The sequence below is a fragment of the Podarcis liolepis genome, assembly GCF_965112155.1.
Source record: "Podarcis liolepis genome assembly, chromosome: 17".
NCBI lineage: Eukaryota > Metazoa > Chordata > Lepidosauria > Squamata > Lacertidae > Podarcis > Podarcis liolepis.
The window spans coordinates 1,464,579-1,487,331 of record NC_139571.1 but is presented as its reverse complement, the minus strand read 5'-3'; the positions used below and the strand labels follow the sequence as shown (position 1 = coordinate 1,487,331).

At 49.6% G+C, this 22,753-nt stretch overlaps 1 protein-coding gene and 1 long non-coding RNA gene across 3 annotated transcripts in view; one reads left to right on the top strand and one right to left on the bottom strand.

Annotated features, from left to right (window-relative positions):
- Positions 1–490: 490 nt before the first annotated feature.
- Positions 491–22,753, bottom strand: part of SYN1 (synapsin I) — a 92,505-nt gene continuing 70,242 nt past the window's right edge. Inside the window, exons 6-13 of one of the 2 annotated variants that reach the window (XM_083482508.1) lie at positions 15,211–15,273; positions 8,845–8,987; positions 8,391–8,465; positions 7,550–7,652; positions 5,757–5,906; positions 3,573–3,636; positions 2,644–3,304; positions 491–877 (exon numbers count right to left, since the gene is read on the bottom strand). In XM_083482508.1, the coding sequence (XP_083338634.1) occupies positions 742–877; positions 2,644–3,304; positions 3,573–3,636; positions 5,757–5,906; positions 7,550–7,652; positions 8,391–8,465; positions 8,845–8,987; positions 15,211–15,273 (1,395 nt within the window). In that variant the 3' untranslated portion in view covers positions 491–741. The remainder of the gene's footprint in view (positions 878–2,643; positions 3,305–3,572; positions 3,637–5,756; positions 5,907–7,549; positions 7,653–8,390; positions 8,466–8,844; positions 8,988–15,210; positions 15,274–22,753) is intronic. The other variant, XM_083482509.1, reaches the window with a different exon arrangement.
- The window catches only part of LOC310696755, a 114,471-nt gene continuing 101,788 nt past the window's right edge, over positions 10,071–22,753 (top strand). The window contains exon 1 of the long non-coding RNA XR_014520712.1: positions 10,071–11,469. This is a non-coding gene — a long non-coding RNA (uncharacterized lncRNA). The remainder of the gene's footprint in view (positions 11,470–22,753) is intronic.

Genomic DNA, 22,753 nt, shown 5'->3' with positions numbered 1-22,753 from the left:
AGAGTTTGCATATTCATGTTAGAAGAGACGTGGACTTGAGAAATCTCCAGCCTTGGGTTCAAGGAGGACTCCGGGGAATGCAGGCAGGGAGATGCGCACTGCCAGGGTGTGTGCCGGGAAGCATTAATTGTGGGGGTGGGCTCCCCTTCATGGGGAGGAGGCAGCAAAGCATACGGAGAATTGGTTTGATGAAACAGGGAGCTGGGACAAATTGGGTTTGGGTGGGGGATTCATTGGCAATTTTTTTATCGGAGGCTCCCTCTGCAGGAAAGTGGAGCTCTTGACATTGATTTAGGGGGGGGGGTGGGAAACTATTTCAGAATCCAGCTTTGCAGAGGATAGACTTGTGAGATGTATAGAATTATTTTCAACAATGACTCCCCAGTCAGAAGCATCACTGGACACACAAAGCCCTGCCATTCATTTGGCCCCGATCCATTCGGGCAGGTATGGTGACCTTTCAGGCTGGCTTTCCAGCCAGAGACTTCGGAGCGCCCAGGAGCTCCCCCCTCACCTGCGCCAGGGAGCCAGGCGCCCCTCTCTTGCCAAGGGCTCCCTCGCTGGCTCCCCCATGCCCCCCCCCGGATTCTCCCTGGCCCAAGACGAACAGATGGCAGGGGCTTGTGCGTCCCTTGCGGCTCCTGCGGGGGAGGGTGGGGGGCTGCAGGAGCGAGGAAGGGGAGAGGGGGGCAGGGGGCGCGGGGGGGGGGTCCGGGGTCCCAGCGTGGAGGGGGGAGTCTCTCAGTCGGAGAAGAGGCTGGCGAAGCTCTGTCGGAGGCTGCGGATGCTCTCAGCTCGCACTTCGTCCTGACTAAGGCTCCCCCGCGGCACCGGCGCCTCTGCAAGGGGGAAGGTATTGGTCAGAGACTGGGATTTGCTACGGGGCAGCGAGGGAGGGGTGGGGGGGCAGGGAAGCGGGGAGGGGGAAAGGGGGAGGAGAGGCGGAGAAATGAGAAACACACTATTAATATCAGGCCAGGCAAGAGAAACTTGCGTCTTCAAGAAATGCAGGGGGGGGTGAGGGGCAGGGAGAGAGACAGAGGGGGGGGGTTGCGTTTGGGAAGCATCCCCCCTCCTCCCTGGGAGAGTGAAGGAAACAAGCACCGCGCGCTGAAGGAGGCTCGTGGGGGGGGGGGAAATGCAGTTCTCTGCGCCCCCCGCCCCTCCCGCCCCCTCGAAACTACAAGGGCCAAGGACGGCATGTCCAGCAGGGGGAAGCAGAGAGCAGGGAATGGCCTCCGGCTCCGCGAAACGGAGAGGCGTCTGGGGAGTGAATTCTCAGGCGCATCCCTCTAATTCGGATGCAAGGCTTCTCCAGATCAAGGTGTGTGTTTTTTTGCAGCTTTTCCAATTTCAAGTAGAACCTGTTGCCTTCAGAAACGTGAGAGGAAGCCCCAGGCCTGCTGGCTTTGTTAAGGGATGCGCTAGATGTGCAAGGAAACATTTTTGGCAGGAAGTCAGGCTGGAGGGGGTGGAGAGGTGGGCTGTCCCCTGAAACCCCAAGTGCTCAGCTCTCTGGGTTTGTCTGCTGCCCTGGTCCCAGCAGCCTCTTCACCCTCTTTTATCTTTTGTGATCCCTGGGGTCATGTAACAGTCTGATTATGTGATGACACCACAGGCATACCCCCAGGATTTATTGGGGCAGGGGCAGAACTGAGTTATCTGTGACACAATTGGTCAGTTAAGTATTTTTATTTATTTGCTTGATTTAGGGGGGACAGCTGCCCCCCCCAGCTAGGCCCATGGATGGCACCACACAGCCAATCAAATTTAGCTATTGTCATTACAAAGCCAGGGCAGCACTTCCCTCACTCTGAACAGGCAAACACTTTCACCTTAGTTCGGCTGGAGGGCTGGAGGCGTCCTTTTCACACGCAGCTCAAGTGTTCATGAAAAGCACCCACCCACCCTGGTTTTAACTTAACCTAATGCAAACGCCACAGCTTAAAACTCCATCAGGCCTGAGCTATGCACTTGGCTTTCTAAAGTTGATTTTCAGAAGCAAAGTCTGAAATTCAACATGGACAATGTTAATTCTGAAATGTCACATTTTGAACAAATCATTATTTGAAAGCAGTGTTGCTCTTTAGCAGGGTGATTACATGAACAGGGGAGCCTAGTAACTCAGCTCTGTTTCAGAGGTGTGATGGCTTTCCACCTGGAGCTTCCTTGCTCTCACTGATAGCAAAGGGAAGTTTGGAGAAATGCTGGACCCAGGAGCCCTAGAGGTTTGTGAGAGGGTAGCTGGGAAGGGCTTCCTGTGGGCAAGTGAGCTTTCATTCCCAGCCACCACCCCCCCCCGCCACTCCATTCTCTCTCATCTCTGTGCAATTCCCTCCCTCCACCCAGGAATTTCAGATTCATTGGTAAGAGGGCAAAAGCAGAAACTATTCTGCAGCTATATGCAAATGCACTTACGTTGCGTAGCTCATTCTGCACAGCATTAGGGTGGCATCAAGGTGTACACTGCTCGGTTGAGGCCCCATAGCACCTGAGAAGCTGGCCCCCACTGTCCCCCCCCCAGCATCCTGCCAAGTCACCACACCCAGCTGCCCCCCAGCTAAGCCAGCAACACAGGCAAGGAGCCATGACTGCTTCCAGCTGCCCCTCCCTCCCCAAGGAGCCCCGGAGTTCACCGCTTACTTCAGCTGGGGCTGGGGAGGAGGCAGGTCCTGGCTGGGTTTCTGGGCCACTTGTGGTTTGCCTTGGCTTGGTGGAGGGCGGCCGCCTTGTTGCCCGGGGCCCTGCCCCTGAGTGCTAGGCCTTGGCTGCTGGGTTGTGGGAGGTGCTGGGCGCTGCTGCTGTGCTCCTGCCCCCGGAGGGCGCTGCTGAGGTGGGCCCCCCTGGCTGCCCTGCCGCGGATGTTGCCGTGGCTGACCTCCAGCCGCTGGGGGGCGCTGTTGTGGCGGCGGCTGCTGCTGCTGTGGCCCTGGGGGCCCCCCGGAGGCTGCCTTGGGTGGGCCTGCTCCCCCAGGCCGTTGCTGCTGCTGCTGAGGGGACCCTTGTTGCCACGGCTGCTGCCCGCCCCCGCTGGGGCTCGGACCCCTCTGGGGCTGGGGGGACTGTGGTGCGGACGGCGGGCCCTGCTGGCGAGGCTGCTGGGCCCCCGGGCCAGGCTGGCGTTGCCCCGCCGGGCGCTGCTGTGCCTGCGGCGGAGGCTGGTGGGTGGTGGGGCTGGGCAGGCGCTGGCCCATTGGGGGGCCCCCTGGCTGAGGGGAGAGGCCCGAGAGCTGCTGGCCTTGCGGGGGAGGGCGCTGCTGAGAAGGAGGGCGCTGGGAGCCCGGAGGCGGGTGCTGCGGGCCTCCTGGCAGGAGAGAGAAGGAGAGAGAAGAAACCTGTCACGACTGAAATGGGTCCTCAGAAATCCCAACCCAGTGATTACGCACACACAGAAGGCTTCTGGTAAGGAGAGCCCACAACTTCCCAAGGGGTTGGATGAGACGACCCCCGGGGTCCCTCCAGCTCTACGATTCTAGGATTCTAAGCCTCTCCCCCCAGCTCCAGACTTATGAGCCCCTCTGCACCCTCGTGGGAGCCCCAGTTCCCTGGCCTTCTTGATGTTGGGTCCTTACCCTGTGGCGGGGGTCTCTGCTGGGCTGGAGGGCCTTGTCGCTGCCCAGCTGGAGCTGGCTGAGCCTGAGGACAGAACCAAAGTGAAGGATTAATGGCAGGGAATGGTCAGAACCACACTCCCATCTTCTTCTCTCAGAGGCTGGACATTTCCATACCTTCTGGCCCAGCTGGTGCCATTCTCCATGTGTGTTTCGCCAATCATCCCCTGCCCAACAGAGGCAAGCTTCTCAAGCAGGGCTGGAGGAGCCTGATGGCCTCCCAACATTGTGAAGATGACAGCTCCCACCACTGCCACTGTGGTCTTGGTCTTGTTCCTGGCTGTGAATCCTTCCCTAGCATCTCCATGGGGCTGCTCACGCCCAGCACCGTCTGGGGATGCCCACCTGACCAAGCACACGAAGAGAAGAGACATGGGCAGGTGGGTCCCATGGGACTTCTGCTCCATTGGATCTCCTGGGTAGGCCCCCATCAGCAAGTGGAGCAGAACATCCCATAATCAGGGAAAGAGCCAAGGGAGACACCTTTCCCCTCTCTCTTGTTTTTGTAAAATACAAAGAAGCTGCTCTTCTATGGAGTCAGAACAGCCTCTCCCCAGAATGGTGCCACAGCACTGCCCTTTGCCTGCCCAAGGTTGTTGGGACTTTACAGCAGGAATGGAGGAACCAGGTGCTTTACAGCAGGAATGGAGGAACCAGGTGCTCTCCAGTTGTGAAGACCACAACTGCCTCGTCCCCAACCATTGGGCATGAAGACTGGGGCCGAGAAGAGCTAGAGTTCATCAGCATCTGGTGGTCTCCACGCCAGCGCCCCCATCCTGCAGCCAAGCAGTGCTTCTCAGCTACTTGAGTCCCCCTCACTCAATAGGGTGACAAAGGTTGTGTACACACCTAACCTTTGAAAAGCACAGGACTTTTGTTTCTTCACATGGCACTTTTGAACACAGCAGTTTGCAGTTGTGCACTCCTGTGTGCGATAACGTTATCTAAAGCAACAGTGACTTCCATGTTGTCTGCACACAAAGGTGGGCATATTTCCAACTAGTGTGCAACAGTGCGCTCTATTACCCTCCTCTTGTTTAGTGTTTCCACACACCTTGTTTTTTAAAACAAAAACAAACAAACAAACTCCCAGTCTTTTGAAAGCGTTGCTTTCCTGATGCACCGAGGATATTTTTCAGTATACAGAGGCAGATAAGTTTACCACTTCCTGCTTTGCCTATTTCATTCATAGACAAGTTAAACATGGTGCGGGGAGCTGCGCAGCCCTCCAGCATCAGTAGTTCTGTCCCAGCTGGAGGCGCCCTGAGAAAGCGCTCTCTCTGTGTGGGCTTACATAGGCAGGAAGCGCTTGAGAAGTGCATTCTTGGCGCAAAGCAAAATAGCGGGGGAATGGGGTGACGAAGGGATGATGTGTACAGCACCCCCAAAAGGCACCTGCATTGAGTGCCAAATGCACATGCTCATGCTGTGTGTGTGCAGACACCCAATGACTAGCTGAGAGGACTGGAAGAGGCAAACAGGTTTGCCAGTAGCAAGGAGCCACCGTGCGTTGACAGAACCTCTGGAGGTAGCTATGAGCTCTGGATACCAGGTGCTGGGGATGCTGCTTCTGACTCCACTTGTAAGCTTCCCCGAGGCATCTGGCTGTCCAAGGCTGGAATCAGGACACTGGGCCAGGTGGACTCTTGGTCAGATCCAGCAGGACAGTTTGTGACTGTGAATGTCAGCTCTGACTGGCAACGCGTCTCTGGGGTCTCCATATCCTGAGCACCACGTCATCTTGACCCAGCAACCTTTTGACTTGGGAAGATGTCAGGGGCCTTGCAAGCAGTGGCACATGCACTGGGCTGTTCCAGGGAGCTGCAACACAGAGACCCCAGGCCAGAGCCCTAAGGTAACCACAGCCATGAGTGAAGACACACTTCCGCACAGTCCCCTGCTCTTCCACCTCTCTGCCTATGGTCCCTTCTCCTTTGCTTTTGAGGAAGTGATGAATAATCATTCCATATACGGACACACACAGTTGTGGTGATGAGGTGAAAGCTGCAATCCTATCCCCACTTCACCTAAAAGCAACTCTGCAGAAGTTCATGAAAGTTACTTCTGGTAAGAGATGCCTGGGGATTGTGCAGTGAAAGCCTCATCTCGGGGAGCGTAAAGGGGAAGAGAAAGGAGGTGCAATACCTGGGCATGTTGTCCTGAGGCCGAGCGCACAGGCGAGGGCACAGGTGTGCGAGGGATGGCCTGTGCCATGCGTGTCAGCACCAGCTCCACTATCAGGTGCTTGTCTTCATCCTGGTGGTCTCCAATTAACGGCATGGAGGATCCCACAACCTGAGATAAGAAGGAGAAAGAGCAGGCGGTGTTCTCCTTTCCCAAATCAGGCTGAGTGGGGAAGCAGGAGGGTCTTTTGCAAAAGGTCAGGGGTGGGGAACCTGCATCCCTCCAGGCATTCCTGGACTACAACTCCCATCATTCCTCACCATGGGCCATGTTGGGTTGGAGCTGATGGGATCTGGAGTCCAATAGTACAGGCTCCCCACCCCTGTTTTAAATGAGTTATGTAAGATACACCCAGCACACAGACAATGGGGTTTCCTAAGGCTCAAAGCCAAACATGTAGATGGAGACAATCAGGAAATAAGAAATAAGAGGGATGTCAAATACAGCCAGGCTTAGCATGGCACAGTAGCAAAGAGGCTGTGCTGAAAACAAAAGGTTCCCAGTTCAAATGACGCGTCTGAGGGGGCCTTGCCACACACACACTATCCCTCCCTCCAAGCCTGGAGATCGTGATGATAAGCCACATTACAGGATATTTGAGGAAAGGATTACTGAGAAAATATGTATAAAAGTGCTAAGCAGTAGTATTAACAGAACCGCATGAGGCAACGGGTGGTGACTCAGAAATGCAGCCTGATCCAGGAAGTCGCTGGCTGGGATCCACTGTGGCCCTGCTGACTTTTAGCACTTTGTCGCCTTTAGAGGGCGCAAGTGCCCCCCCCCCAAGGCACATGAGAAAGGCAGTGTGGGGCAGAGTGAGGGACACACCACCTCTGGTCATTCGCAAGGATGGATGCGGCTGCAATGGCATCCAATGGACTGGGCAGCTGAACGGGTTTTCTCAATGTGCAGCAGAGCTCTCCAAAGCAGGACGGCACATTAAGCACAGGTTTAACCACATGGGGTAAAAAACAAGACCTGCTACCTTCAGTAGATTTAATCAGCAGATTAAACAGCTCAAGCTTTCATTTGTGTGGTCCCATTTTATTCAATGAATGCATTTTTAACATAAAACAAATTTTGGGGGGGCAGGCAGCAAATTAAGGACATCTTAGTCTATGGGGAGCTATTTTGGTTCTTGTGTGTTTATGCAATAGCAAATGAAGAACAAAAATGGTCATTCATTCTAAGAATGAATGGTAGTTTCAAACTGTGAGTAGTTAATATCTCCAAAACATGCATTTTAGGGGTTGCAGTTTTATCCCAGGCAACATCTGTGGAGCTCAGGCCAGGCTGCGTGGAGCCACCCTCCTTTAACTCACAACAACCTTATGAGGTCTGGTAAAGGCAGGAATAGGCCTGAGGCCACAGCCGAGCTTCGCAGCTGAGCAGGGATTTGGAGCAGGGCCTTTCAGCCAGCAGAGCACGAGGCTCTTCATCTCAGGGTCGTGGGTTTGAGCCCCATGTTGGCCAAACGAATCCGGCATTGCAGGGGGTTGGACTAGATGACCCTCATGGTCCCTCCCAACTCTACAATTCTACGATTCTATGGTCTGTGGCAGCCTATGCACAATGCCACCCTGGATCTCTGGTAAGGCCTACACACTAAAGGTCTGAAGTTCATTTGTGTTGGTTACAAATAACAGACAAAAGGTAGATTGCTCACTCAAAAGTCTTCAATTAATCAACAGGCTTCCGTTAAAAAGCAATTTGCAAGCTGATTCATATTTAGGGCAAGTGGCACAGCGCCTCACCTCGATGATATGGTCCCGTCCATCCTTCCCATGCAGAGCCTCCACAGCACAGATGTCCAAACCACCAAAGATTTCTGAGCAAGTGTCCACCCACAGCTTGTACCTGTTGGTGGTGAATCGAGGGGTCAGGGGAGGGGAAGAGAGCAGCGGTGACTCTGAGCCCATGAGGGGGAGCAAGTGAGAGCCTCTGCTTCGTTACCTTTAGCTCTGGCAATTTTTAGACAGGAAGCCCTCCTCTTTGCCAGACCCTGGATGTAATCCACTCCCCTTCAGTTCCCAGTCATTTTCGTTTTTAATATAATTTTATTTATGATTTTCATTTTGCAAAGAACAAATAAAGACAAAAATACAAATTATTATATATAGCATGTTTTGACTTCCCTCCCCCTCTTTCTGTGGTTCCCTATGGTTATAATACTTATGCTGCATTTCCAAATTGAACCAAATTCTTCTTTATCCCATACACAGTGGTACCTCGGGTTACATACGCTTCAGGTTACAGACTCCACTAACCCAGAAATATTACCTCGGGTTAAGTACTTTGCTTCAGGATGAGAATAGAAATCGTGCTCTGGCAGCACGGCAGCAGCAGGAGGCCTCATTAGCTAAATGAATGAATTCCAGAATGAATTAAGTTCTTAACCCGAGGTACCACTGTAATCAATATGTATTTTATACCACTGCACGTTTTTACATCAATCCTGCTCATGATTTAATCTGTTTACAACAATTTTGCAAATATTCAATAAATGATTTCCACTCTGTATTAAAAAGTTTACTGTCTTGGTTTCTCATTCTTCCACCCAAATCAGAGCCCCGTCTCTGATGCTTTGCCACTCACCTGTCCGACATGGCTATTTGCTCCAACATGGCAGAGCCTGTGTTGGTTTTCCAGTTCCCCGAGACTGAGGTTCTCCTGCCATGGGAGAGAAGGCACTGTTAGGGTCAGGAAGGTTGCAGAGAAAGACTTGATAGTAGCAGGGAGGCAAAGGGACAAGGCAATGACTGTAGGGAGAAATGGTTTTGCTTCTCCACCCACAGGAATACGGAAGAATGCCCAGCAGCACCTCCACTGACTCGTGACCTGCCACAGAGGGATCACTGTGGGCACCTGTCTGTCCTGGGGTTGATGGAGTGCACCACACCCTCTCTATACTCCGGCACTGAGAAAGAAAGCGGGGCGGGGGGCGGGGGGGGGCGGGAATCACGGGGCTGCCCAGGACCTTCCGTAGAGAGGCAGCATCTCCAAGGGTGCAGAGAAAGGCAAGCAGCAGCAGCCCCAGCCCCAAGCTCACATGTAGGCCTTGTAGTTGTTGCCAATCTTCTGGATGCGGACGTCATATTTGGCATCAATAAAGGGCTCTGAAGTGGCGTAGGTCTTGGTGAGGGCCACCACACTGGCAATGTCTTGGAAGTCATACTGGTTCTCCACCTTGACCTGTAAGCAAACACACAGAAGCGTCTCCTTGCCTCATTGCGCCCCACGCAAGCAAAGCCCACTCCCCAAACCGTGAGCGACTCCTGGGGCTTCTGCCCCTTTAAAAACCTGTCCTCGACTTGCACACACACAACAGCCACTTGCGGTCCCTTTTCCACAGGCTTCGTTCATCCAAAGAATTAGAGGAAATCAAAAGGTGGGCGTGTTTTATTATTTTAAGTTGGAGGTGGTTTGAAAGAGGGATCACTAGGCCTGATGTGTCTTCATGCTCACCCCACTTTTGCCCTCAGGCCAACAGGATTTCATAGAATGGTAGAGTTGGAAGGGACCCCGAGGGTCATCTCGTCCAACCCCTGCAAGGCAGCAATATTTTTTAAACTGCTTGACCATAGAATCATAGAATCATAGAATCATAGAGTTGGAAGAGACCACAAGGGCCATCGAGTCCAACCCCCTGCCAAACAAGAAACACCATCAGAGCACTCCTGGCATATGGTTGTCAAGCCTCTGCTTAAAGACCTCCAAAGTAGGAGACTCCACCACACTCCTTGGCAGCAAATTCCACTGTCAAACAGCACTTACTGTCAGGAAGTTCTTCCTAATGTTTAGGTGGAATCTTCTTTCTTGTAGTTTGGATCCATTGCTCCGTGTCCGCTTCTCTGGAGCAGCAGAAAACAACCTTTCTCCCTCCTCTATGTGACATCCTTTTATATATTTGAACATGGCTATCATATCACCCCTTAACCTCCTCTTCTCCAGGCTAAACATGCCCAGCTCCCTTAGCCGTTCCTCATAAGGCATCATTTCCAGGCCTTTGACCATTTTGGTTGCCCTCCTCTGGACACGTTCCAGTTTGTCAGTGTCCTTCTTGAACTGTGGTGCCCAGAACTGGACACAGTACTCCAGGTGAGTCTGACCAGAGCAGAATACAGTGGCACTATTACTTCCCTTGATCTAGATGCTATACTCCTATTGATGCAGCCCAGAATTGCATTGGCTTTTTTAGCTGCCGCGTCACACTGTTGGCTCATGTCAAGTTTGTGGTCAACCAAGACTCCTAGATCCTTTTCACATGTACTGCTCTCAAGCCAGGTGTCACCCATCTTGTATTTGTGCCTCTCATTTTTTTTGCCCAAGTGCAATACTTCACATTTCTCCCTGTTAAAATTCATCTTGTTTGTTTTTGCCCAGTTCTCTAATCTGTCAAGGTCATTTTGAAGTGTGATCCTGTCCTCTGGGGTGTTAGCCACCCCTCCCAGTTTGGTGTCATCTGCAAATTTGATCAGGATGCCCTTGAGTCCATCATCCAAGTCGTTGATAAAGATGTTGAATAAGACTGGGCCCAAGACAGAACCCTGTGGCACCCCACTAGTCACTCTTCTCCAGGATGAAGAGGAACCATTGATGAGCACCCTTTGGGTACGGTCAGTCAGCCAGTTACAAATCCACTGAGTGGTAGCATAGTCAAGACCGCATTTTACCAGCTTCTTTACAAGAATATCATGGGGCACCTTGTCAAATGCCTTACTGAAATCAAGGTAGGCTACATCCACTGCGTTCCCTTCATCTACCAGGCTTGTAATTCTGTCAAAAAACGAGATCAGGTTAGTCTGACATGACTTATTTTTCAGAAATCCATGCTGACTATTGGTGATCACAGCATTCCTTTCTAGGTGCTCACAGACTGTTTGCTTAATGATCTGCTCCAGAATCTTCCCTGGTATTGATGTCAGACTGACTGGGCGGTAATTATTTGGGTCCTCTCTTTTCCCCTTTTTGAAAATAGGGACAACATTTGCCCTCCTCCAGTCTGCCGGGACTTCGCCTGTTCTCCAGGAATTCTCAAAGATGACTGCCAGTGGTTCTGAGATCACATCTGCCAGTTCTTTTAATACTCTTGGATGCAGTTCATCTGGCCCTGGAGACTTGAATACATCTAAACTAGCCAAATATTCTTGTACTATCTCCTTAGTTATTCTGGGCTGTGTTTCCTTTGCTGAATCATTTGCTCCAAATTCTTCAGGTCGGGCATTGTTTTCTTTATCGGAGAAGACTGAGGCAAAGAAGGAATTGAGGAGTTCAGCCCTTTCTGTGTCCCCTGTTTGCATTTCACCATCTTCTCCTCTGAGTGACCCAACTGTTTCTTTGTTCTTCCTTTTGCTACGAACATACCCATAAAAGCCTTTTTTGTTGCTTTTAACCTCTCTAGCAAGCCTGAGTTCATTCTGTGCTTTAGCTTTTCTGACTTTGTGTCTACACGTGCTGGCTATTTGTTTGAATTCCTCTTTGGTGGTTTCCCCCCTTTTCCATTTTTTGTACACATCCTTTTTAAATCTTAATTCAGTTAAAAGTTCTTTAGATAGCCACCCTGGCTTCTTTAGGCACCTTCCATGTTTCCGTCTCATTGGTATTGCCTGACGTTGTGCTTTTACTATCTCCCTCTTAACAAACTCCCAGCCATCATGAACTCCCTTTCCTTTTAGTATTGCTGTCCATGGGATCTCACCCAGCACTTCCCTAAGTTTTATGAAGTCGGCTTTCTTAAAGTCAAGAAATTGAGTCCTAGTATGCTTAGCTGCTCCTTTCCGCTGTATAGTAAACTTCAGAAGAGCATGATCACTCGCGCCTAATGATCCTTCCACATCTACCCCACTAACCAGCTCATCAACATTGGTTAGGACCAGATCTAAAATGGCTGTTCCTCTTGTTGCTTCTCCCACTTTCTGGACAATGAAGTTGTCTGCAAGGCCAGTGAGGAATCTGTTTGACCTTATGCTCTTGGCTGAGTTTGACGTCCAACAAATATCCGGGTAATTGAAGTCCCCCATTACTACTATCTCCCTTCCTTTTGCATGCTTGGCCATCTGTTCCAGGAAGGCATCATCTATGTCCTCCGTTTGGCTTGGGGATCTATAGTAAACTCCCACAATGAGGTCTCTGTTATTCTTCTCTCCCTTAATTTTGACCCAAATGCTCTCACTTTGGCTTTGAGGTTCTAAATCTTGGATCTCTTCACAGGTATACACATCCCTGACATATAACGCCACTCCTCCTCCTTTCTTGTCTGGTCTGTTTCTCTGAAATAGATTGTATCCCCCCATTATTACATTCCAATCGTGGGACTTATCCCACCAGGTTTCAGTGATGCCTATTATGTCATATTTAGTTTGCTGTACCAAGAGCTCAAGCTCATCTTGTTTATTTCCCATGCTTTGCACATTAGTGTACAGACATTGAAGTCCATTAATCATTCCCCCGTGTCTCTTATTTAAGGATTTTTTCCTCCCACCACTAGGTCCACGTGCTGTTTGCTCCATTTGGTCTATGACATTTGGATGACCATCTTCATTAATTGATAGACTCCTACTTTCAGGAGCACTGTCTCCCTCCCCCACATTAGTCAGTTTAAAGCCCTCCTGATGAGGTTTCTGAGATTTTTGGCAAAAACATTTCTCCCAACTGTTGTGAGGTGCAGCCCATCACTTGCCAGAAGTCCATCTTCAAGAAACTGCAGTCCGTGATCTAAGAATCCAAACCGTTCCTGTTTACACCATTTGCAAAGCCAGCTGTTCACTTCCACTATTTTTCCCTCTCTCCCTGGGCCACGTCGTTCAAGTGGGAGGACAGACGAGATGACAATTTGTGCATTTAGTTGCTTCAATTTCCTGCCGAGAGCCTCGTAGTCTCTTTTGATCTTCTGGAGGCTATTGCTTGCAGTGTCATTGGTTCCCACATGAACCAAGAGGAAGGGGTATTTGTCAGTGGGTTTTATGATTCCTTGCAGTTGTTCAGTTACATCTTGGATCTTAGCCCCGGGGAGACAGCACACTTCCCGAGACATCTTGTCAGGCCCACAGATCACTGCTTCTGTTCCCCTCAGTAGGGAATCCCCTATCACCACTACACACCTCCTCTTGGGTTTGGTCGGGGTTCTTCCGTGAGCTGTCCGTTCCAAGGTCGCCTGCACATTTCCTGAGGACTGACTGTGCTGCTCGTCTTCATATACCTGATCGACTGTAATGAGGGATAGATCCTCAAATGGAGTCTGCTCTTCATCTTCCATGCTAGGGGAGAGGACCTCAAAGCGATTGTGTATTTCTAAACAATCAGAGTGAACCCTGGGCCTCCTACTTCTTTGAGTCACATTTCTCCATATATCTGGCTCCTGTGTTGGTGAACTATCCTCCTCCTCAGCGGAGTCCCCTGTCTCCTCCTTGGTGGGGACGGTGTGCTCTGTTGCTTCCAAGAAGAGCTCCAGCTCTCTAATTCTTTGGAGCGTAGCTACACGTTCCTCCAGTTGCTGGACTTTGTCTTTTAAAAGGGCAATCAACATGCAATTGCTGCAGGTAAAGCTGCCTGCAACCTTTGGCAAGATGGCAAACATTGCGCAGGAATCGCAGGCGACTGCAGCTGTTCCCTCCCCTTCCATCTTGAGATCGTGTCGTTGGGGGTGGCTACAGAGGTCCTCCATCATAAAAAGCTTGAAGACAGGACAAATAACTTCCCCCCCCCACACAAAAAACCCTAGGTCTCCCCCAAGAAACGTTTGAGACTAGCTCCCCTAAATCTAAAAGATGGGTATAACTGCGTGCGCCGCTAGGCGCGCGCCGCTGCCCTGCAAACTCTGATAAGCTCCTCCCACAGCTAATCCCCTGCCTCAACAGAAACCCTGCCCCCTCTGACCTTTACACAGGGAAAACAGCTAATCAGCCACAAAGAAACACACACACACAAGAAAACCCTTTTTGCTCCTTCTTCAACTGCTGCCCTGCAAACTCAGAAGTGCAAACCAGAAGTGGCCATGGACAAAAGAGTGGCAATGGGTGTGCAGATGGCCCCATGCGAAGCAAAGCCTGTCTCAAACGATCTCCAACTCTTTTCTAGACTGTTCATCCGGGCACTTCCAGGCTGCTGCTATTTCCAAGTGGGATTCAACTGCATGCCAGCAAATTTGGGTTACAGAAATGTAGCTGACTGAGCGCAACAAACTTGCTTCCCCAAAAGATCAGACTTTTTGCAATAAGGCAAGCGGCTGAGAAACACACTGGAAAGTGTAGCAAAACAAATCAGAATGAAGGAAAACCTCCCTGCAAACAAATGCTGATTAAAAGATCAAGCACACATGCCCAGTGCATACAAGTGTTACAGTGCAACTGCAAATGGCTCATCAAATTGGTTAAGGTTCCTTTGGTCGCTCCCACCATTCCTTGGATCGTACTAGTAATTCTAGAGCAAATACATGTTGCCCAATCTCCCTGCAAGCAAATCAGGACGAATAAGCAGGTCATCTAGGATCATCCTCTCCTTCCAGCCTTTAAAAAGCAGAGTTCCCTGTGAGTTGCAGGGCAATGATGTTGAAAGAGGCAGCAACTACAAAATGTTGCTAAGAGGACAGACTCATACTGGGAGGGGTTCAGGGAAAGAGAGTGGATTCCTGCTCAGCTGCACTCCCTTCTCCTACTGAGCTGGGAAAGAGAGCCCTTGGGGACCCCAGAGGCAAACTAGGGAATTATATGAGGTGCCACAGTTTCAGGGGTGTCTGCTTCTGCCATGCAATGCTTTAGAGAGAAAGCACTTTTGGAAGGAAGTGCAAAGGAGGAGCTGAACAGCTCTCTTGTCTGGGTGATGGTGGCCTTTGCATTCCAAGCAAGGCTGGCCCAGTCTAGTGGGCAGTACAAAGAGCTGCCTGGAGCATCGAAATTCAAGAGGTAAGCAAGAGGGAAGAGAAGCTTCCCATCAAGGTGGCCCCCCAGACAGGAGCTCAGCTTGAGGTGTATTCTGTAACATGTTCTTGACACAGTAATAGCGCATTTGTGGTGGATTTTTTTCACGCGTTCTGAAATGCTTCCACAACACATTATTGCTGTGTGCACAATGAAAGCGGGACAAAAATAAACCAGAACATTTGTTGTATAAAAAGTTGTGTACTTTCAGCAGGAAGTTACAGGTTGGGCACGGATTGGAAATGATGCAGTGTGACTGCACCCTAAACTTAGGCAGGCACAAACTGAAAGTGGATTCACATGTGACTGTCCTGATAGCATCCGAAGTGCAAGTCACCCTAAGTGTGCAATACACATAATGCCTGGGAAAACGAAACAAAACACAACTCTCCTTCCAGAATGGGGCAGCTGATAAATCAGCCCACTTGAGGCGTCCCACCAAAGGGCACTGAGCTGGGCTGCATTCTCGCGCCTCTTGGGAGAGAAGTTATACCACTCACCTTGCCCATTCCGGAATGAGCATGTCCCATCTTCACCACCACTGGGTACTTGGAGGCTGTGAGCTGGAAAGAGAAGTCAGAAAAGGGGTGGTGATCAGCACATTTAGCCACAGGACAGCAGTTTGCAGGGGTTACTGCTCGATGATAAATGTGAATTCACAGGCTGACATGAAACAAGGGACTGCAAACGTTAGAGAAGGTGGTGAAAATGTCATTCAAAGATTACAACAAAATGCAGTTTAGTAAGGATGCCTCACAAAAAACAGCAGAACCAAATGCACCAGTGTAAGGTCCAGTCTATGCATCAGTACATGTTGTTTGATTTCTGAACATTGGCACCTGGCAAGCTGACAGCGCAATCTGTTCAGAAGTTCAGTCCCACTGAGTTCAGTAGGTCTTACTCCCAGGTACGTGGGTATAGGATTTGGAGCCTGAATGTGTGAGCTAATTCCACTGGAAAATACAGAGTCAGGTGATACAAAACTTCTCCCAGGTTGGATTTTTTTACCCATATGAGTTATCACTTGATGTGGTGGTTGTCTAGTGATGAACACACATGCAGAAATCAGCTCCAAGTTAGGGACAAACACTTTAGGTAACAGTCTGCCCAAGGAAGATTTACAGCAGATGAGGGGAACCTTTGGGCCTCCAAAGGCTGCTGAACTACAGCTCCCATAATTCCTGCTTGCTGGGCTGATGGGAGTTGCAGTTCAGCAATATCCAGAGGACTAGAGGTTCCCCACACCAGATTTACAGCCTCTGTCTGTCTGTCTGTCTGTCTGTCTGTCTAGGAAGCCACTTTTGTTATTGCTGGCATCTGTCTGTCTCAAGAGACAGTGGAGGAGTGCACCATTGCAGGAAAAGTCAAGCCATTCTCCAATGGGAGACTGATACAGAAGAGAATGTTTTATTGCAGCTGGTGCAGATCTTGGTGGCTTTTGTTCCTGGCAATTGTAAGGATGCAAAGTATGGAATGGCAGTCCAGCAAAGAGAAATCTTGATGCCATGCTTCAGAAGTGGCTGCCTAAAGAGGTCCCCACCCCACTGCATTGCTGTTTTAGGAACAGCAGGGAACCTGTGGGCCCCCAGGTGTTGTGGGACAACAACCCCTATCAGTCCAAGCCAGAATGGCCAGTGGGCAGGGACAATGGGAGCTATAGCCTACCAACGTCTCTGGAGGTCCATGGGTCCTTCCCCACCCTAGCTTTATGTGCTTGCTTTGGGACACCCAAAGCTATTCCTGAATATGGTGTGGAGCTGCTTTAATAATCGCAGCACAACTTTAAGGCCTCACTCAGAGTGGTGTGTTCCAGTCTGGGGACCTTGTGGTTCAGGAAAGATGCTGATAGAGAGGAAAGGAGTCAGTGGAGAGAGAGTCTGGAGATGAGAGTAAGAGCTGATCTCCATTGCAAAAGGAAGGAAGGAGGAAGATGACCAAGTAAAAGATCTTAGAGATCCTAAGGAATGCATACAAGAACGAGGGAGTTATCTGTACTTCTTGACGTCTTTCTTGTACTGGCTCTGGCGTAGGTGTTTACAGCACTCCATGCATTTGAAGTGGGGTGTGTGGGGGAGTCTCCCTATCTTATCAGGCCCTGAATATGCAAGCCTGGCTCCAAAGGGTGCCTAGGTTGGGCAAGACCTGGCCCTGTCTTGTACCCAAATAAGGACAGACAGTGTATAAGAACATTGCGATGTAACGTGTCCCATCTTTTGCAAGCGAAGAGGCCCCACTGAGGATGCCTTGCCCTAACGTCTCCCAAAATTTAGGAGGCAGCATTGCAAAGATCCATGGAGACTGAGATCTCACCACCAGATACTCATCCTTTGCTCCAAAAGAGGATGGATTATTTTGCTTTGTGTGCTTCTGTATTAATTATGGGAGAAGGACTTCTGTCTTGCCAAGCACAGAGACCATCTTCTCTCTGTAGTTTCTGCATAGCCTGATAACCGAAGGTGTTATAGGGGCTGGTAGCTACTCCACCTGCCTAAGGGGCCCTCCAGATGGGTCCTTCATTGCGAGTGTCTTCTGCACCATGCCCCTGAAACAGTCATAGTGGTGGATTCATTCCACTTTAGTGAGGGATCTGCAATGCTCCCCCGAGGCTACCATATTATTGCTGTCCAGAAGAGATGTGGTGCAACAAATGTCTGTGGAGGAATAAACCAGAACATTTGTGGTATAAAAAGATATGGCAATTTCTCAAGAAGTTATGGGATATACACTGGTTTGGTGTCAGGCGGCTGCCAGCAACTCCCATGGCCCAGGAATGTACAAAGACGAGGAATGTTCTCACCGTCCACTTTTTATTCAGTATTTACAGAGAGAGGCTTTAGAACGCAGCCTCTTGGATAGTGGCGCTGTCCCAAGTGACTCTCCACAGTTCAAGAAGGACACTGACAAACTGGAACGTGTCCAGAGGAGGGCAACCAAAATGATCAAAGGCCTGGAAACGATGCCTTATGAGGAACGGCTAAGGGAGCTGGGCATGTTTAGCCTGGAGAAGAGGAGGTTAAGGGGTGATATGATAGCCATGTTCAAATATATAAAAGGATGTCACATAGAGGAGGGAGAAAGGTTGTTTTCTGCTGCTCCAGAGAAGCGGACACGGAGCAATGGAGCCAAACTACAAGAAAGAAGATTCTACCTAAACATTAGGAAGAACTTCCTGACAGTAAGTGCTGTTTGACAGTGGAATTTGCTGCCAAGGAGTGTGGTGGAGTCTCCTACTTTGGAGGTCTTTAAGCAGAGGCTTGACAACCATATGTCTGGAGTGCTCTGGTGGTGTTTCCTGCTTGGCAGGGGGTTGGACTCGATGGCCCTTGGACTCGATGGCCCTTGGCCCTTGTTGCTTTTGAGGAACTGATAATTTGGCTGTTACAATGGGCTGTCTGGATGCCTGCTTGCTTCTTGGCACCCTCCCCACTCAAACACAGATGCACATAAAGAAAACTTGCGCATTTGTAAATAAATAGATATTATGAAAATGCCACAAGTCGTCCGTGCAGGAAACGGACGCTGAAAAAGGCTGTGCCGTAAAACCTCTCACCATTGAGGAAGTGGGAAGTGCCAGGCAACCGTGTCATCCTTTCTTTGTACAAATTCAGCCCCATCACTCATCATGAGTAATACTAATAATGAAAAAACTCTGAAGTTTTCTTTTTTTTAAGGCAGTGCAACCATACTTCACAATCATCACATTGACACCCAAAGCATTTTAAAGCAAGGGGAAGCTCTAGGAGGGTGACGGAAACCAAATGACACTGTGCCTCCTAGGACAACCCCCCAGCGCAGGCTGACAACAGCTTGTGCATAAACAGCAGATTGTAAGAATTGGAGGGCACAAAACAGGAAGGAGCTGGCCTGTGATTCAGGAGGGTCTGACATAATGCTTAGATGCCAAACTCTGTAGTTAAGGACAAAGAGGGGCAATGTGTTGGTTGCCCAACAGACCTTTGTGTCTAAGCCCCCAACAGACCCCTTTATTTTTCTTCTGCACTTCTCTTAAGGACCCTCCAGACTGGGGTGGGTTTGGGGGCAGGCAGCCAGTGCCTTCTGCAACCTGGCGCTGGTGCAACAACAGTGGGCTAGCAGTGGATTTACACTCGACTGTTCACACATCCTTCTGCTTTATCAATTGTTCTGTGATGCTTCCCAAACATGATTGCTTTACTGCTCTCTGGAGGGGTGCTACTAGTGCTATAGCGCGCGCACACACACAAAAAAAGCAGGACAAAAAATAAAGCAGAACATTGCAGAATAAAAAGTTACAGGATTCCACAGGAAATTATGGAACATGCACTGACTTGGAAGTATTATCTCTGCCCTGAAACTAATGCAAGCACAAACAGTCCTGAAAGTGGGATCCTGTTTCCTCCCCCCTGAACTCCACCAAGAGCACAAATAATCACAAATGCATATTGAAAAGTACCCTTGGTCTCCAGTCTAGGGATTTGCAAAGATGGCAGCATCACATCTCCTCTGTCTATTCTCTTGGAGTGCCACGGGGGGTGGGGGGCAAAGTGAGGTGCCCAGGTTAGTGTGAATGGGATTGGAGCCTTATCCATGGGTGTGGAGGGAAGTTTCCCCAAAGCTTCACCCATCGGGAGTGAAAAATATGAAATTACAGGGGGTAAAGAGAAAAGTTATACACTTTCAGGCTACATTTTGCAGGCAAGAGTGCCCCAACTTTGCATGTCTGTGTGTACAAGGATTATCAGAACAACTCTTTAAGGCAGATCAGGGACACGGGTGGCGTTATGGTTTAAACCACTGAGCCTTCTCGGTGGTTTGAATCCCTGAAAAGGGGTGAGCTCCTGTTACTCTGTCCCAGTTCCTGCCAACCTAGCAGTGCAAGTAGATAAATAGGTACCACTGCGGCGGGAAGGTAAATGATGTTTCAGTGCGCTTTGGCTTCTGTCACTGTGACCCATTGTGCCAGAAGCGGTTTAATCATGCTGGCCACATGACCTGGAAAGCTGTCTCTGGACAAACACTAGCTCCCTTGGCCTGAAAGTGAGATGAGCGCTGCATCCCATAGTGGCCTTTGACTGGACTTAACCATCCAGGGGTCCTTTACCTTTACCTAAGGTAGATCAGTATTAACAGCCCCGCCCATACTGAAGCTTTGGGGAGGGGAGAATGAGAGGCCCAGTTGCTTGAGGCCTTCTAAGAAGTTCATGGCTTAGGTCAGGGGTCGGCAACCCACGGCTCCGGAGCCGCATGTGGCTCTTTTACACCTTTGCCGCGGCTCCGGGGCGGATACTAGCGAGGGGAGGAGGCGCATTGTGCGCCCTGACACTCCCCACTGTGGCTGGCGCTCTACTGGCTGTGACGTCGCATGGGGGCGGTGCGTGCGTTAGTCACACACCGTCCCTACGTCACCTGCCCGCCCACCGGCCCGCTACATTGTAAGGGGCATGTACACTGGTCACTGCATTGAAAGGGGGCATGTACGCTGGTCACTGTTTTGAAGGGGGGTGAAGAACACACACACACAAAAAGGTAACTTGTTAATTTAACATTTATTTCTATGAGGAGGAGTAATTCTGAGGGGTCAAACAAAGAAATAATAAAAAAGTGACGACAAAGTTATTTTATAATGACAAGTTTTGCGGCTCCCAGTTCTTTTTCTTCGGAAACGGGTCCAAGTGGCTCTTTTTGTCTTAAAGGTTGCAGACCCCTGGCTTAGGTGATCTTCAGACCTGCTCTACAGCACAGCCTCTTATTCCCAACTCTCCATCAGCTCCCTAGGACAGTATCAAATTTATAGGTAACAAGGCCTCTGAATTTTATTAATTCTGACTTCAGGAATACCCTGGCCTAAAGGCTGCACTGTTACCAAATTTTGAAGCAGAAGGGTCATCAGCATGAAACCCGTTTGCACATTTCCATGACTTACATTTTTATTTTTTATTTTTACTGCAATACATGCAGCAGAAAGGCAGGATCAGCTGCAACTTTCTACGGTCTGTATAAAATAAATACTGGAATGGGGCTCTCTTGTATCTGGATTTTGTCTCATGTGCAGCCCCAGAACAAGCCCTGCTCAAATAGAAGGCCTGAGTGACGTGCCAGCAGGCCGGCCAGCGGGGTGTGTGTGTGTGTGTGTGCGTGTGTGCGTGTGTGTGTGTGTGCTGTGTGACCTGCCAGTGGCCCTTCAGTAGGGTTGGGTGAATCTATCCATTTCAGTTTCCCCCAGCTTCTTATCTTTCCAGGCTGCAGTTCAGCTCCCCACACTTCCACACCAGTGTAATATATATTACAGTGCTTTCTTCTGGGGGTACTCAAGGGCACTGTAACAACTTCATGGTCAGAACTTCTCTCTCTCTCTCTCTCTCTCTCTCTCTCTCTCTCTCTCTGATGTTCTCATAAAAATTCATCAGCATCTTAATGCAAATTTCCCTTAATGTATATATTTATATGTATATTGAATTCTGCCCAATACACAATTTTTTAAAATAAAAAAAAAATTCCTTCCAGTAGCACCTTAAAGACCAACTAAGTTAGTTCTTGGTATGAGCTTTCGTGTGCAAAACACGGCTACCTATCTACAACACAATTTTTTGCGAGGGAATTTTCCTAATATTATATGCATTTACACAAACTGTATTGTATTATCATTTCATTAAAAAAATCATTTCATTATATGTGTTTATATGCAGGTTTTACCCTAATATATGCATCCCTAACACTCAGTAGCAAACCTCCGTTTGTTGAGTAATGTGTGAGAAGTCCCAGGGAGGTGCAGCAAAGCCCTGGCTCACAGACAAAGCTTCCCTGCCTAGCTTCCAAATGCATTTCTCATCATCCATACCTGGAAATGGCTGTGCACCTAAAGCCCCTTGTGTGAACTACCCCAATGCTCATTTCAACTGAGCAGCTCATCAATATGAGGTCACTTTCACTTGCTGATGGCAAAGCCAGATAACTGACAGTTAAGAGTGAAAGTGAACTATGTCTAACCATTTTAAACCGATTTCAACACTGGTACTGAGCTGACAGGTCAATAAAACATGAAAGTAAAAGATGAGTTCTTGTTCTGAGCCTGCTAGTTAGAGCAAAATCGTAGGTTGTATTCAGTGCTAGTCCTACTCAGCACAGCACCATTGAAATTAATGAGCCTCTAAGTTAGTCATGTCCATTAACTTCAATGGGTCTACTCTGAGTAGGACTAGCAGTGAAAACCACCCAATAGATGGAATTCAGCATTGCACTATGGTGAACATTTCATCTGTGCAAGCGTTTCTGTATGCCAGACCGAAGAGCCCCTGCCCTGTTCTGGGGGTTCTCCCAACCCCCACAAACCAAGGAAGAGGGGGGAATCCCCATTGTGCAAGTGGAAGTCCTTGCTCAGAGCTTCCACTGACAGGGGTCATTAGATGAATCCTGCTCAGCTCAGTCCTAAAAACATGGCGCTTCTGCAAGCAAGCAATTAAAATGCAGGCACGGCCCCCAATGTGACATCCCCAACTAGGGTGCAGTCGGGTGTGGTAGTGGATTGAACCGAGGGTGGGGGTGGGGCTTCAACAAAGCACTTGGTGTCAGTCCTCCATTTGTAAAATGGGGGCATTAATGGCGTCTCTCCCTGAGTGATTAGAGATGTCGGAGATAATCACTGTGACGCCCTCTGCATTCCTACCCAAAAATTGGCCTCGCAATGTTTATTACGGTAATGAGATTGAGCTGGTGCCACAAGCCAACCTGGAAACACATGAGAATGGGCCAGCAGAGCCACCTCCACAAAGCCGTTGGGTTTAGGATGGCCTTTAAGATGGAGCAAAGGAATGAGCAAAATAAGCAGAGTGTTGCACACTCAGGAACTGGCCAAGAAAGAGGTGGTGGCACGGCAGGTGTGGAATGGCAGAGGCTGAGTCATCTATGCACCATCACACAGGTATTTGTCAGAGACCAGGCTGACGAGTACTGCTCTGATGAAGCCTCCCCCTCTTCCTGCTCCTGGCCAGGATTCTCAAGCTGCACAGGAGCAGGAGAGCAGTATTGGTTTGGAACAATGGTTTGCTGTGGGACACAGTAACGTTA